This window comes from Macrotis lagotis, chromosome 5, assembly GCF_037893015.1.
Source record: "Macrotis lagotis isolate mMagLag1 chromosome 5, bilby.v1.9.chrom.fasta, whole genome shotgun sequence".
Lineage (NCBI taxonomy): Eukaryota > Metazoa > Chordata > Mammalia > Peramelemorphia > Peramelidae > Macrotis > Macrotis lagotis.
The window spans coordinates 34,133,886-34,151,224 of NC_133662.1; the positions used below are offsets into that span (position 1 = coordinate 34,133,886).

The following is a 17,339-nucleotide window of genomic DNA, read 5'->3' on the forward strand; positions in this document are numbered from 1 at the left end:
AGAAGTTTCCCATGATGCCCAGAAAAAAAAGAGGGGGCAGGGACACTGCTAGATAACAAATAGAGGGAAATATTCTTTCTTCTACACTGTTTGACATATAGTAAGTACTTAAATTATTTTTAATTCATTTATTCAAGACAGTCCCCACCTTCAATGCCTGCATTACATTCTCCTTTCTCACCTGTCTTTTAAATGTCTTTAAAATTTAGCACAAACGTTACCTCCTGTATAACATCTTTCTTATTCCTCTTCTCCTACCCTCCTTAGTGTTAATTCTTTCCCCTTAAAATTTTTTATACTTTTAATATATTTTATTATATTTTATATATAGTATATCATTAAATGTACATGCTTCTATTGATCCTTGAGGACAGGAACAGTTTTTTTTTCCTCTTTGCATCCTCAGCATTTAGCAAAGTGCCTGTTTAACATGTACTGACTGATTGATAGATTAAGTAATAAAATATAAAAATAACAAATAAGCAGGGCATGCCTAATGGAAAATACATTCAAACTCTACTCTTCAGAGTCGGAATCAATCATCAGACTTGTTAAATACATAACTGTGTGCTATTGCCAGGAAATATGGTGGTTTGGGGAGATACAAATATAATGGTGAAACTATCTTAGCCCTCAAGTTAATTATATTTACTACAAAGTAGCATCCAGATAGAGAAGAGACAGTGCAAAAGAGAAAGATGTCCTTTACTACTCCTTACGCAAGTTGTTACTATATCAAAACTACTTTCAGAAGATCTGTGTTCTTCCCTATGCGTTGTATCAGCGGTGTTCAAATCTGACAAAAAGCATGTAGGACTCTAAGGAAAATACTGCAAGATATGCTCCTCAGCTTCTCTGAGAGTTACTAAAGCACTGGGTCCTTGTTTTTCCATCATGATGTCGGCAAACTAACTCCTATTTTAAATGACAATAAGGATTTGAGAAATACAAAGGAAAAAAGTCCTCAAAACTAAGTATGTCCTTTACAGTCACCCAATATAGCATTTCACTAAGCCTGTAATCCTCAGTTAATATTGGTCTGTGATTATAATGGATATGATGAATATGACCTGACAACAACAACAATGGGGGAAAAAAACCTGATTTGTTTACTTAGCATTTTCTGAAAATATGAAAGCTTTAAAATGTTCCTAAACATGGTCCTAAGTTTCTACCGTAGGAATGGAAATCTAAGAAGAAAAGAAAGGGTTTATATTTTATGTAATTCCCTTGGGTTTTTTTTTTTGGTCTTTTCTCCTGTTTCAAGCAATAGAGTAATAAGCTATTGGCTACAATGGCAAAATTTATATTGTACTTCATGTTCTTAAGGTGGGCAGGGAGGGGGAAATCTCAAAGGAGAGGGCTTACTTGCAGTGAGCTTTTACTGAAGCAAAGCTAACCTGGTAGATACAGAATGAACACCTAAGATGTCTTGAGTCCTGAAGGATTTCTTGGAACTATCCTTTGTATTGTTTTCAGTTTTGTTTTTATCTTTCCTCCTTTCTCCCAACAGTAAAGTTCCTTATGCCAATCAGGCACAAGTCCTTCCCATATATTCCAAGCTCTGTCCTGCTACCTATATTTCTGCCCTGGAGGTTGGTGTATTTCCCTTAAGTCAGCCCTTCACATGGCTGGTAAAGTGCTTGGGGATCCTTGGGGGATGAACTGAGCTATATAAATGTAAATTAATTTAGTAACTAGAATGCTATGGATTGCCTTAGGGACCCCAGGACAAGAATGGCAACAGAGGAATGAATAAGATTCACCTCTCCTCATACTCTTCCCCCCTCTCCAACCCAGAAAATCCTCCCAGAGAGCTTTACGAAACAGAAGCAAAATCCTTGAGTCTTCAGTTTGTTTCAAAGAGCTGCATGGAGGCTAGGAAACAGAATTAAATACAGAAGATTGCAATTGGTGATGTGCTCAGTCACATTACCCATAAACCTTTGAGAAAGAGAAAACCTAAGCAGTGGATATTTCTGTTCATCTCTATTCCCTGGAAAAGTTAGATTCTAGGAGATTGCCCTTAACTGGAGATATCTAGATTCCTTCTGAGTCTTGAGGTTTGTTGTTTGTTTGTTTTTCCTAAGTAAGGAAACCAGATGGGAAAAGCCCATCTGTCTTCCCAGTCAAACACATTCCTGCCCCCATAAACATCAGCTTCTTTGCCCATCCGACTTTCTTTCTCTGTGGACTTGGGAGAACTCAGAGATGAACACTGGCCTGGCTGACTGGATATTGTTTCTTTTTTTCTCTTCGGTTCAGAAGAGAGTAGCGTGTCAGAAGCATCTGATAACTCCAAGGTGGATCTGCTCAGCTGTCAGCTCCCACAATGCCCCCGTTCAGCCATGTGCCTCTGAGGAAGAGGAGACTGTGTGAACCCTAGAGTTCTCTTGTGAATGGCCCAGCATCTGATGTAAATTTATCACCCAGTGCTGGTTGGCCAGGGGGGAGCCGAGGGTGTTTAATGCACTCCTGCCACAACCCAACAGTTTGCCCTAAAGAGTCTTTTACTGGTACAAAAGGAGGAGGTCAAAAGTAAGTTGACCCCTGACAGAATGTACAATTATTAGAAAGGGGCTATGTACGAGCAGCTGCTGGAACCCCACTGGCCTAGCAATGGGCCTCCAAGAGTCAGAATATGAATAATAAACTCAAGATTGTTTTCTCCACCCCCACTGCCTCGCCCCAACCTTCTCCCCCTGTTTTGGGCAGGACCTATTACTTTTCTACAGGAAGAATCATGGCCCTCCCTAGCAGCTGCAATAATTGTGTTCCTATTGTAAGGAAGACCTCCTCCTAGCCACCCCCCGACAAGTGGCCATTGTGAATGGTGAGTCAGTGATTATACGCTCCGACTGATGCTTTGGGGGACCCAGCTGCCTAACTGCTGACACACGAACGTGGGACAGGCAAGAGGTGGGGGGGGTAGGGAGCAGGGAACTGAGGGGAGTCTGCGTCTGGAAGATGGGACTCTTGACATACCAGACCTTTTGCATAAGTCAATCCCAGAACAAACGGAGCTTTATTGGGCCCTACTGACAAGAGAACTCATCTCCCTTTGAAGTGGCGGCTGTGCATGGGGCTGGACAGCTTTTCCTCCTTTGGACCAAGCAAACATCCTTCTTTTGATATGCTACATGGTCATTATCTCTGCCCCATTTAATGATTTTTGATTGAAGGGTGGCGGCTTGGATGCCAAGAGGGTAGTTAGGACGGCTCCATACAGCTAGGCCTACAAGAAAGACTTGCCTTGTCCATGGGACTAAATTTGGAATTTCTTAACAGTGTGTGCTTGTTCTTAGAAGCAGATAAGGACTGAGCGTGAAATTCTTAATTAAGCAATAAATAGAGAGTGGGGTGTCAGCAGATGTAGCCGGTAGTCATAGCAACCATAGTCACATGGGTAAGGGAGCTGAGACTAAATGTAGGCCTCAGGCCTAGGTCTGACTGACAGCTGAAGAATCCTACAAAGCTTGTAAACCAGATTAATTAGCTGACTAATTATTTTAGAGCATTAATGTAACTAAAAAAATTAAAAAAAAATAGTTCCCTACAAACTGAAGAAATATCCTTCTGAATGACAGGAGAAAAAGTGACAAGTGCAAACTAACTCTATATGACAGGGACATTCAACGGGGGAAAAGCAGACTCAAAACATAGGGCCATGAAAGGAAAAAAGCATTTTTTGGTTCTTAGTTCAGACTTTTGCAAACATAAAAGAATCATTGGCTCTAGATCATACTCATTCCTGAGCATAAAAATAATAGTTCAAAACTACTGATCAAACTAGCATGTGATTTTCTTCTTCCCAATCCTCAGTTTCCTCATTCATAAAAGGGGAGATTTGGACAAGATGACCTCTGACATCAGAGGTCTTTCAGCTCTTCTGCTATAAAATTATGAAACAGAATTATTTTTAGGTTCTACAAAAAGACATCATGGTATACATATCCTCTGGTAGAGTTTCAGGTCTTGTCTCGCAAATCCTTCTTCTGCTACTTATTACTTCTATGACTTTGGGCAAGTCACTTAACCTGTCTCCTACTCAGTTTGATCCTTTGAAATAAGTTCTCCTAGGATAGTGTCTGTCTCTGTTGTTTTTTGTTTGTTTGTTTGATTTGTATCCTCCAGGCTTAAAGAAACAAAATTTGGTCCATAATAAGGGTTTATTACATTCATTCATTCATTCATTCATTCATTCATTTCCTTGTAAAATGAGAGGACTGTTCTAGGTCTATGATCCTGAGTCCTAGCTTCCTCAGGATTCTCAATGGATTTAGGACAACATGAATCATGCCTCTAGCCTTCACAGAATTCTGAATTTGTTAAATTAACCATATTAGTCTGTTGAGACCAATCACTGAGTCTGAAGTTGAGAAAGCACATGTCAAAGATACTCTGCCACATGTCCCTCTATTGGTCTTAGTTGTAAATTCTAAAAAGATAATGATACCCTTTCAGAAATGCTATCTCTGTGTGTGTTTCAATTCTAGCTCATGATATTTGTAATCCTCTGGGCAAATAGAAAGGATTTCTAATGAGTTCTATTAAAGGAACCTCACCAAACAACAAATTTACAGAAAGGTAAGTTAGTCATTTGGTTTAAATTATCAAGCACCACCATATACTGAGGGAAATAACTTTAATCCCATTTTACAGATGAAGAAATTAAGAAGGAGGGAGAAATTAAAAGGGTCTTTCCTCAAGGGATAGAAGCCAGGCACAATGAAAAAAAAAATTGTCCTCATCTAGAAGGAAGGAGAAAGCTGTCCCAACAAAATGTTTGACTGGGGCATTGAGCTTGCTAAAACTCTGCCTCCCGTGATGGATGGGATAAGGGCAGCACTCCACCCAGCCCACCCCCAAGTCCAGCTCAGCAAAGTATTTGAATGCAGCAATTATCTAGTAGGCAGCACACTCTAGTGGAGATAAATAGTGATTTAGAAGCTGGAACACCTGGGTTCTTCTGGCCTAGATCATTCAGAGTAATATTAGAGAAGTAATTAATAGTTCAGTGAACAGAACTAAAAATAGTGATGCTCTTCAATGCCTACTTAGTAAGAATAAAACACAAACAAAGCCTATGGATGAAACAATGGCACAACCCTAAAATTTGTCTTCTAGTAGTGGGGAAAAAATGCAGAATTATGAATCATTGGATCTGTATTCAAATCCCAACCCAGTTCATTGTGTAATAGTTCAAGTCATTTACTGACTCTGGATTTCATTATCCCTGGTTGTGAAAAAGGCAAATTGAACTAGGTGATGCCCACGAGCTTTCCAAGTTCTAAATTTTTGATGCAAGAAATAGAATCACCACAGTTAATGGAAAAATAATTTAAGTGGGCACCTCCAAATGTGATGTCAATCATTAATCCAAACATGTGTTACATTTACATCTAAACAAAGATGGGTAGGAAGGAAATCATGTGGCATGTCTAGCAAAAACCACATAATTGTTCGAAAAGATATGGATTAATTGATTTCCTTTTCTACTCCATTTTGGCTTGATTTCCATAGGAATTAACATCTGAGAGTGGACTTTGAACATCTTTGCTACCTTCCACCTCATACTTTTTTTCTTTAACTTGCTTATGTAATCAGCAACAAAGGGAAGAGCAGAAGGTAAGAAGGGACAAGGCTTAATGCAGGAAACAAAAGTAAAGTCAAAGCAAATTTAGTGAGATAAATGACTTTCCAGACACTTGATTGGCCAAAATTTTATATTTAGGACTCCAGATAATAATTTAAAGGGAATTCTGAAAACCTTTCAGAGTCAGCCAATTTCAAATCTACCCTTTGAAAAATGGGCATGATTCTTTACAGAAATGGAATTTAGACCATGAGATCTTGACTATGACTCTTTCAAAATATGAGGAATTCTGTACATTTTAGCTGTTCAACAGAATTTCAACCAGAAAAATCTCAGAATTTCAAAGAAATTGGACACCAAATGGGTTGCATTTTCTCTTTGTTGTGGTTATTAAATGATAAACTACTTGAGGTCAGGAACTCTCTTTGGCTTCTTTTATGTCTCCAGTGTTTAGCCCAGTTGCTTATTAAATTGAATTGAATTGTCATAACATACTTGTAAATTCATTGGTATATGGAACTTCTCAGTAAAGAAATTCCTACTATCTATGGAGAAGAGCATCTTCTCAAATAATTCTCTGGGAGGACTGAGACATTAAATGACTTTCCCAAGGTCTTAAAATCCTTGACTAACTTCCATACTCACATCAAATGCAACTATATGGAAGACTTTCCCTCTGTCCCAAGCTGCTACTACTTCCCCTAGTTTTTTTTATTTATATTTTGTCCCTATTAAGATATGATTTCCTTGAGAGCAAATATCTTTTTTGCCATTTAAAAAAAATCTTCAGTGTTCGACACAATGTCTGGATAGTAAACATTTGATAAATGTATATTGAAGGACTGATTAATAATTAGCAGTGGAACTTGAACTTATGTCCTATTGAATGATACCAGTTTTACATCCCCTGCTGCCTCTTTAAGTTTTAATAAAAACTCAAAACAAAACTTGGAGAAGTGGAATTTATATCTCTTTGGTCTGGTTTCAGGTTATCACCTATATCATCATTCTCTATCATCACTAGAATACTAGTCAGCATGGGAAAATCTGTGGGGTTAGTAGACATTTTCCCAAAGACTTTAGAAATTCTATATCACTGTTTTATAAAGACCTTAATGTACTGGGTGAATCCTCTAAATCATAATGAAGCCCAAAGAAGTTGACAAATTTGTTCCAGAAATAGGCCCTAAGAGCTTTAGCTTCTTCTGCCTCCTCAATTCAATTCAATTAAATGTAACAAATATTTATTAAAGTGCTTATTATAGGCAAAGTTACCCAGAAAATAGAGAGGCACTGATTATACTAGGTCTTTAAGTGCCCCTAGGCAAATTTAGGAGAAGCAGACTTCTATATTCTTTTCCCTTCCCTGTTTTCTTGACTTTAATCTAGCCACTGGACTTCGATGACTATGAAATAGAGAGAGACTGATGACTCTATATATCTCTACTTTCATTTAAATCCAATTCACTCCCCAAAAGTCAATTCAAAAATGAAGGATAAACAACATTTTCTTCCTAAGTTTTGCATATCCACCCATCTTGCAATTTATCACTTTTGTCTAGTGGAATCCCCATTTATTCTGAGCCTTTTCCCCTATTTCAATTTTTTTTACTCAGAAGCTTAAAGTGACCCCAACAAATGGATTTGTATTTATTTTTTCTATACTTATGGTCTACCCCCAAAACAGGTGAGCTTCTAGAGGGGAGGGACAAGTTTGTTTTTATATAATATACTCAACTCAATGTCTATTTTATCTGGTAATTAGCAGATATTTAATAAATGTGTTGATTGATTTACTTTCTAAGTCCTTCTTCCCAACCCAATTTGTCAGTCTCTCTTTGGAGTGCTACTCTTCTCTCATACACCTGCACTGAATACTTTTCAAATATCCTAAGTTCTCATTCTTCCCCATAAAAGTTTTCTACCAATTTTCCATTGTCTAAATTTATGCAAAAAACTACTGGTGTATCCTTTCACTGTGAGGGAAAAAAGTCATCTTTTTTAAATTTTAAATTTTTTTAAAATTTATTTAAGGTAATGGGGTTAAGTAACTTGCCCAAGGTCACACAGCTGGGCAATTATTAAGTGCCTTGAGGCAGCATTTGAACTCAGGTCCTCCTGACTCCAGAGCTGGTGCTCTGTCCACTGCACCACGTAGCTGCCCCCAAAATCATCTTTTTTCATTGTAGCAGCTCTGTACACAGATATCAGAACTGTCCACTGCATCACCTAGCTGCCCCCCAAATCATCTTTTTTTCATTGTAGCAGCTCTGTACACTGATATCAGAATTCTCTAAATCAATGGCATCAATCTCAACTAGAAACAGGGCCATTAAATCAAATATAAGGATACCTATAAGTTTCATATTGACTTAAAATAATATAATAACATTATGTTCTATGATATTTTTGTTTAGGTTGTTAAATATTTACCAGTTCCATTGGTATTATGCTACCAATTCCAGTGGTATCATGCTACCATTTTCAGTAGCATATTTGACACTTCTCTAAAGCATATTTTCCCTTCACTGTTTATTATTTTCATTTTTTTAAGGTTTTTGTTCAAGGCAAATGGGGTTAAGTGGCTTGCCCAAGGCCACACAGCTAGGTAATTATTAAGTGTCTGAGACCGGATTTGAACCCAGGTACTCCTGACTCCGAGGCTGGTGCTTTATCCACTACGCCACCTAGCCACCCCTGTTTTTTATTTTCAAAAGTCCATGACCCCAAATTAGCAAAACCAATACACATACTTAAATACAAAGGAAAGTAAAATGACACTCAACAGTAGTAAACATCCACAGCAGCTTCTTGATCATACACTTACCCAGGTAAGTGAGTTCTCCTAATTGGTTGTTGAAGAACCAATCACAGGCCTTGTCATGAGTGACAGATGGAGGAGATAGAAGGGATTGGCCAATTCTAGTACCACACATCACCAGGATGTCAGAATATGGATGCAAGTCTTTGTGTACCACTAGCAGGTAATTTCCAGAAGCAAAATTATCAAACGTTGCTGAATACTGTGGAAAACAGGTCATACTGGTTACTGACAGCTCATTTTGATTTTTAATCATTTGGAAACAATGTCCCATCAAGAGGAAATGTAGTACAGTAAAAGAATATGGGATTTGGAATTAGACATCCCAGCTCTACAGTCACCATTGTGACTGGGGCAAGTGAATGAGTCCTTCTCATTACCAATATCTTTCTATGGAAAAATAACAGGATAGAGCTAAGAAGCATTCTCAAAATTGTACATTTGTAACTAAAGATTATAAATCTAGAAGTGAAAGAAGTTACATAAAAAGTTCAATGCCCTTATATTACATTTGAGTTAATTGAGTCTAAGCAAGACAGTTAGTTAATAGTGGCTATTACCAAAATCAAAACTTTTTAAACCTTTTAATTAAAATCTTTATTAAAAGATTCAGGCAATCATAGTAACATGTCTCAGAAGATGATACTGAGTCTATGGAAAGGACATTTGATAAGCCTCATGAAGGGAAATCAAACTCTCAGAAATTCAGAAAAAAAATTAGAAGAAAAGTGGCTATGAGTCCCCAGGGGGCTACAGTAACAAGTCACTTTTTTTGTTCTTTAAAAGAAGTTGCTCATAATGAAAGATGAATTCATTGAAGAGCTAAAGGATTGATAAAGAGACCTTTGAAGACCTTCATCTAGTGACCCAACCTTAAAAAAAAAAAATCCCTTAATCCTGGAACTCCCAGCACATTTTTACATTTTGCTTTTTTTTTACATTTACATTTACATTTTAATGACTTGCCACAAGATGGCAGTGTATTGACACAGAAATACACACCTGAGGCATTTATCTGGCTACAAATATTTTGAAATGGGAATGATTTGCTTTAATGATCTGGCAAATCATAACGTAGTTTCTTCAGACAATTTTTATAGTTAACTTTTTTCTGGTATATTAGAATTAAATATTTCTCAAAGATAGGAAATGTGCTGAGATGAGATTTGAAGTGATTCTAAATTTTTTTCCCATCTACAAGATATCCACATCTCAATGTGAAATGAGATCTAAGAAAAGAGATATAAGAACAATTGGGAGGGGACATTCAGGTTCCTTGAGAGTTTGCAGTGACTAATCAATAATTACCCAGGGTTACCTGAAAATTCATGCTGATCCAAGGAGCCTCAAATTTCAACAAGTAGGTATCTTGATCCAAAAGCAGAGCCATCCATCCATATAGGTTTGACAATGTATCATTCACAAAATTGACAGTGGTCATCTGATTTCTACTGTCAGTTATTGCTAAATCATAAGCAACATCTGGTGCTTCAGCTCTAAGGAGACAGTCAGGGAAGGAAAGGATTGTTTTTATTACTTACTCTGTTCCAGGCATTATAAAAATATTATTTTGTGAATTTTCACAACTTTGAGAGATAGGTTCTGTTATGATTTTCATTTTACAATATAGAAAAATGAGATGCAGTTAGCAGGTGTCCAAAGTTAGATTTGAACTCAGGTCTTTCTGGCTCCAAGTCCAGCACTCTATCTACTTGACACTACCTAGATGTCAGCACAAAACACAAAGAGGTTTTGGGTTTATTGACCAAATTCTGAATCAGGAGTACTTGACTTCTCTCTTCATTTCTAACTCCCTCTTTCTCTCTGGAAATATTTCTAGAGGGTAAGCTATTAAAAGTAGCAGTAGCAAGTGAAGAGCAAGCCTTGAAAATGAAGAGTTTTGAGTTCAAGTCTCTCCTCTAATACACAACAGTTGTGTAACCCTGGACAAATCATCAAATCTCCCTCAAGTTGTTTCCTTACCTATAAAATAGGTATCATATTAATGGCATCCATCTTCCAGAGTTGTTATTAGTGTCAAATGAAATAACATATGTAAAATACTTTTACAAACCATAAGGCTTTCTATAGGTGCAACCTATGATCTATTACAAAGATCTCAAAGCCAAGAAAGACTGTATGTGATTTATAGTGGCAGTATGACCCTAGGCAAGGTCATTTATCTCTCAGTGTTCTAGGCAGCTGTCGAAGACAATGTTTTAGGGAAAGTGAGAACACATAGGCAAAAAGAATTTCCTAATCTAGTAGTTCCTCCCACCAGTGAAATCATAGATCCAGTTCCTATCCTTTTGTCAACTAGGTGTTTGATGTTGCTGCCATTTGTATTTCTGTAAAGGAGGCTAGGGCAGAGCTCTGTGAGCTCCAAAGGGCCCTAGGGAAAGTATCTTTTGATCATCATTCCTGCATCTAACACACCTCTGAAGTGCTGCAACTAGTAATACCCTCACAGAGCTCTATGGTTACTAATAAATGTCATCTTAATAAGGTCATAAGGACCAGGGTTTTTTTTTACTATTAATTAAACAAATTACTATTAAACAAATGCCCAAAGCCATAATCCCAAAGCATCTTATCAGTTCCAGATAATACATTAATACTGGTAATAAGGTTTTCCTATTGATCAGTGATTGAAACTTAGCTTTGGCAAGCCCTCATTCTCTGAAGCATGACTGGGGTTCCCCAGCAGAGATGATTTCTTCCCTGTAGCATAGTGAAAAACAAGGGATAAGTTAGTTTATTTTTTAAGTTCTTATCCAATAAAAAGAAACTACATTCCCAAATGTGGCTTAAAATTCAGTAATTTGCAAGGTAGAAAGATGCCAGATTCAGAGTCAGAAGGCTTGGGTTTGGTCCTGACTCTGTGACTTTACTATCTGTATGACCTTAGACAAGACATAAGGAAAAGAAGGAAACTACTCTTTGTCAGGTACTCTACTAAGCACTTTGCAAATAGTATTTCATTTGCTCCTTGGCAGGTAGGTGCTATTGTAATCCTCATTTTATAGATGAGGAAATTGAAGTTAAGTGCCTTTCCCAGAGTCATACAACACATCTAAGGCTGGATTAAAATTCAGGTTTTCCTAACTCCAGGTCTAGAACTCCATGTATTCTGTACCACCTGGCTACATGTAAGTTAGGACCCTCTCTGAATTTCAGTTGTCTCTTCCATAAAAACAGAAAGAAAATTAGACCAGATGAAGCCCAAATTTCCCTCCAGCTTTTTAAATTCTATGAGCAAACCTTGAAGGAGGAAAGGAAATAGATGGTGATGATGATGGAGAGATTCAAGAGCAATTTAGAGTACAGTTATCCTAAGAAACCTGGAATTAGGGCTAAATATAGATCATTCAAAGACATGGGAGAAATGTCTAATACTTCACTGCAGGCTACAAAACATTAGCACCTACAGAATACCAAATATGAAATGAACTGGTGGCTAGATTTATACATCAGATGTTTTCATGAATGACTAGATGACAAATTCTCATTCTACAGATGCAGAATTCAAAATAACCTGTAGAAACCAACCACAAATTGTTCTGGCAGTAGAGCATTACCAAAGAACACATTGTTGTCCAGACATAATGATCCATTAAAAAAGTTTTAAATATTCTCATAATGTCACTATATCAAATAACATATATATTTCCAAACTATATGGAATTAAACATTTTCAAAATATAGAGACATAGGGCGGTTAGGTGGTGTAGTGGATAGAGCACCAGCCCTGTAGTCAGAAGTGCCTGAGTTCAAATGTGACCTCAGACACTTAATAATTACCTAGCTGTGTGACCTTGGGCCAGCCACTTAACCCCATTGCCTAGCAAAAACCTATGAAAACAAAAAAAAAGACAAAGAACAAAACAAGACAAAACAAAATATAGAAACATAGCAGAAGACAGTAAAATCATGTGGAAATAGGATAAGGAGACCCACTTCATTCTTGTCCTATCTGCTACCATAGTTGTTCCTAGAATGCTTTCAACGAATCTACACAGGAGGAGCTTGCATCTGAACACTTCTACCTACCTATAAAAAGCAGTTATTTTGATGACATATGCAACCATCCATAGCATGCTAAATAGTATGATTTCTAACACACACACACACATACACACACACACTTTCATAAAAAGAGGGGAAGAATGACATAATAAATAATATTTGTCACATGGACACCTAGGAGGAAAAAAATCATGTGGGAACAAGAAGATAGTATTTGACTTTATTATCCTGACTCCTACTAAAATTGTCCCAAAGATGTCTCCATTAAGTCTACAAAAGATAAAACTACATTCCAATAATTCCAAAAAAGTGTTTCAATTGTGCAATGATTTTCTCAATATTAGGCATAAAAATAAAGCAGGATATAGTCCTTGCTCAAGACTATACCTAATAATAAGTAGAAATAAGTGATGCTTGTATAGTTCTTTAAGGTCAAATATGATCTCATTTGATCCCTATAACAATCCTGGAAAATAGTTAATATTATTGCCTCCAACTTACAGATGAGAAAACTTAGTCAGACATAAGTGAGATGAATTGCCTAGGGTCATACAGCTAATAAGTGTCTGAGGCTGGATTTGAATTCAGGTCTTCCCAATTTCAAATCTAGTGCTCAATTTACTGTACTTGTTTCACTGCTTGAACTCCTTCAAACATAATGAAAAAAACATAGTGATGTTGATAAGAAAATAAACAACAACAAAAATCACCATACAATTTTATAAGACTTTAAAGTTTTTTCTAGACATTATCCAAGTTGATCTTCATTAAAACCCATTGAGGTATATACTAATAACACATGAACACTTGATACCACATTAACATGTTAGATATACTTATATGTGCATATATGTGTATAAATAATATGTGTGTATATATGTGCGCGCACACACACACACACACACACACACACACACACACACACACACAGAAACTGGCCATAGAATAAAGTTGAAACCTAGTTTAAAAAACAATCTATAGCTTAATCTACTAGAATTATAAACTTCTCTGGAAATTGATAGTCTTTACCTCTGAACTCCTTGCTGGGGCCCCTAATGTAAATGACATAGCCTATTTTATCTATCTGGCTTCCAAACTCTGGTCATTTTGGGGGTCAACTAAGCTTTCTCTACTCCACTCTCCCCATCCCACTCCTTTTCCAGGTCCAGAACATATCACTCAAATCTGTCCTTCTGCTTCCTTGTAGCTCTCTTTACTTAACATCCCGTGGTCTTCCCAAACCAAAAACCCCTCTCCCTGGTCACTACTCCTCAACTGAATGTTGCTTCCTTGCAAGTTTCCTAAGGGTAAGGGCTGTTTTGATTTTATATTTGTGTAGTTAGTACTTTGTTAGGTGCTTGACACATCAAAAACACTTAATAAATGCTTCTTTTTTTGATTCATTCAATGAGGTGATTTTCCAGAGCCTTCCTACTATAATATCTACATGTATAGGTCCTAAAAACCATTAGGAAGACTTAAAGAATATCAGGTAGTAACTTAAAAAAAAGAAACTAAATTCATAACTCTTCACTGTTGAAATATTGCTTAGAATTCACTTAAGATAGTTCAACATAAATTTCATCTATAGACAGTATCCCTACTAAATAGTAATCCATTTTCCAAGGGAAGAAAGCTCCTTGGGTTAGTGGATAGAGCACCAGACTGGGAATCAAAAAGACTTGGGTTCAACTCTTTCCTCCCAATCCCCAACATTTACTAAGTGGTGTAGTAGATAGAATTCTGGACCAAGAGTCAGGAGTCTATATTCAAATACAGCCTCAGACACCTACTAGCTCTATGACCTTGAGCCTTAGTTTCTTTCTCCATAAAATGGAAACAATAATCACACTTTCATGGTAGAATTGTAGGGAGGATCAAGTGAGATAATATTGGTCAAGCACAATATAGTAAGATATATATGTGAATAAATTTATAAAAAATATATATAAATAGAATGTTCTACAAAGGGCTATTGTCATGATTATCTAGTGTCTCTGTGTAATCCACTCTCTCAGGGCTTCAGTCCCCTCATTTGTAAAGTGCTTGTGTGGAGAAAGTTTAAATGATTTATATTCAATGGTCTCTGAAGTCTCTTCAAGTTCTAAATCTTTGGTTCCATATCTAGTATCCTATGACATTCAATGAAAGAGAATTTATTACTTCATCAAGTTGCCTTTTCTGTTTTTGGATTACTCTGAAAAAGTTTTCCTTTATATTAAAATTTTTGCCATGATATCCACCCATTGTTCCCATTCTAAAACCAAGTAAAGCAATTCTATTCTCTAATAAGCTAGCTCTACAACTATTTAAAAACTTATTGTCTTCCATAAGTTAAAACATTCCCAGTTGTAACACCCAAAGACAATATAGATTTATACTCTTATTCTTCTATCTGCAATTCTGGGTATATTGCAGCTACTCTATCTTCTTAAGAATGGAAAACCTGAAATTGAATGTAATACTCTAGACAAGGTCTGACCAGAAAGTTCTTAAAATATATCCTATGCTTCTTTTAATTAAGCTTAAGCTCTCATTAGTTTTTAGGGTTGTCAAATCATATTACTCAGTCATTTTAGGCTTGTAAATCAATAAAGATCCTGGGTCCTTTTCACACAAATTATTTAGTCAGACATCCCTCCTCAAGTCCTTGTTTAGCTGATGTTTTAAAAATCCAATTGTGAGACTGTTTTGTTACCTTTAAATTTTATTTTTGTGACATCATTCCAGCTTGCTGAAATTTCTCTTTTTCTTCTTAAATAGGAATCTTTATATGTGAACTTGTATTTATTTTGGCCAAAAGAAGATGCTTCTGTTCTAGCAGGAACTTTCTAAGATTTGCCCAGGAGAAGAATATGGGCAAGAAGTTAAGGAGATAAGTAATGTCACTAAAAAATTTTCAGGGAAAATGTAATTGATATTAACAAATAGCATATTACCTATATCCAGGGCTAATACTAAGGCTAGGTCAAACTAGCTCATGAGAATTGATTATTAAATTTTTGTTGTAAATACCTAGTCTTTTAGAAATAAGCAAATGTAACAAATCAGCCTTGATTTATTATTTTTATAGGTTTAAGAAAGTGATGGAGAACATATTAATATTAATCTTAAAATATATATCATGTGAACAAGTTTGTGAAGTAAGACTTTTGAGATCTGACTGTTAAACACTCTTCCAAAGATATACCCTAAACACACACTATACTAGGAAAAGAAAACTTCAAAGTTTCTAGTTCTGAGATCCTGATTCTTTTCTAATTTAAGTTCTAGAACTATAACTTGGCTTCCACTAATGTCCTAATCTAATACCTCATTACACTGTGTGCAGGTGACCAAATATTTTCACAGGTGATTCCAAGGAATCTCAGTCTCTAAAACATCCTAACAAAATGAAAAGGCTTTAAGCATAAACCTGATGGCAGACGTGTAATGTCTGCTGTCCAAGTGTTTACCTAAATAAATTATGAGAGGCCTGTCACCAGGTTAACCATAATGCAAGTATTATAGACCCATGGAAAGAATATTGGATCTGATCCTCCAAAACCTGGCTTCAAATCTTAGCTCTGGTTCTTTCTGTCTGTAGAGTTGCCATCCTATTGTCCTTGATCTCATATTCCTCACCTGTAAAAACATAGTTTTCAGATCAAAATCTGTAATCCTATGTTTGGTAGTGTTGAGGACACAGCAATTCATAAAGATAACTTTGGTTTCCATCTGCTTTAGTATTTTTCATATAGATGAAATTACAGATTTAATGAATTACAGAAATAATTAAGCATAGATATTTTAGCCTGGATCTCTGGTCAAGATCCCTGCTTTGCCACACATCTTTCATTCACCAGCACTCAAAGTATTTTTCACAGTGGGCTATTTTGCTCCTGGTAATTTCATGTTTGATACGAGTCTCTTGCAAGGTTTTAAGTGTTCTTATGTTCTAACCCCTAATGTGATTAAAGGGATGAAAAAAGGTAGAGATACTTGAGAATAAAAGAAAGAATCTTCAGATTCTATATCTAACCTTAACTGAACATTTTGAAAGGGATTGGGGGGAGGGAGGAGAGGTGGAGAGGATTAAGGGAGAAAAAAACACTTTGGTCTTGCTTTTTTTGCCTTTTGTTAATTTTGAAATTTCCTATTTTAGTGAGGACCCAAATGATCAGGAACATTAGGCAATCTTAGATTTTAAAATAATGAAATAGTAACATTCATTTATATGTCAAGAAGCCTGTGAGGTAGGTAAGGCTAGTAGTATTATTGATATTTTACAGGTGAAGAAACTAAAATGCAGAGAAAGAAGGGCACTTGTACAAAGGCAGCAACCATCCAAACCCAGCTCTTTTTTGATTTTTACGACCTACCCCATAGTCCTATGACACCTTCTATTTCTATTCTCTGTGCTACACAGAGTAAAGCTACTCTTTCTATAATTGCTTGTTTCCTTCCTTATTAACATATTTAGGAAACAAATGCTAGATATTTAATTAGAAGAAACTATATAATTCACCTCAAGTCAACATTATAGTGTATAAGGACTCAATTTGAGGTCAAGAAAGATGGTTTTAAATTCTGCCTGAGATATGTGTTGATTGTGATCATGAATCAATCATTATCTCTTAGAGCCTCAATTTTCTCATCTATAAAATGAGGATAATAATATTTGTATTACTTTCTTGACAAGGTTTTGCAATCCATAAAGAACTAAGCTAATGTAAGCTAATGTAAATGTAAGCTAATGAACCAAATATGTGAAGTTATTTTATATTCTCTCTCTTTATATAATGTCTTCACTTCCTTAGACAATGTAACAGATGTAATGAGAATATAACAATACAAAAGACAAACTGGGTAGAAGGAAAAACTATTGGATCCCCCAACCTTGAAGTAAAATTAATT

At 36.2% G+C, this 17,339-nt stretch overlaps 1 protein-coding gene across 8 annotated transcripts in view; it reads right to left on the minus strand.

Annotated features, from left to right (window-relative positions):
- Positions 1–17,339, minus strand: part of PKHD1 (PKHD1 ciliary IPT domain containing fibrocystin/polyductin) — a 657,820-nt gene that overhangs the window by 283,819 nt on the left and 356,662 nt on the right. For all 8 annotated transcript variants that reach the window (XM_074237180.1, XM_074237175.1, XM_074237181.1 and 5 more), the window contains 2 exons: positions 9,736–9,913; positions 8,424–8,619 (listed from right to left, as the gene is read on the minus strand). In XM_074237180.1, coding sequence (XP_074093281.1) covers positions 8,424–8,619; positions 9,736–9,913 — 374 coding nt within the window. The remainder of the gene's footprint in view (positions 1–8,423; positions 8,620–9,735; positions 9,914–17,339) is intronic.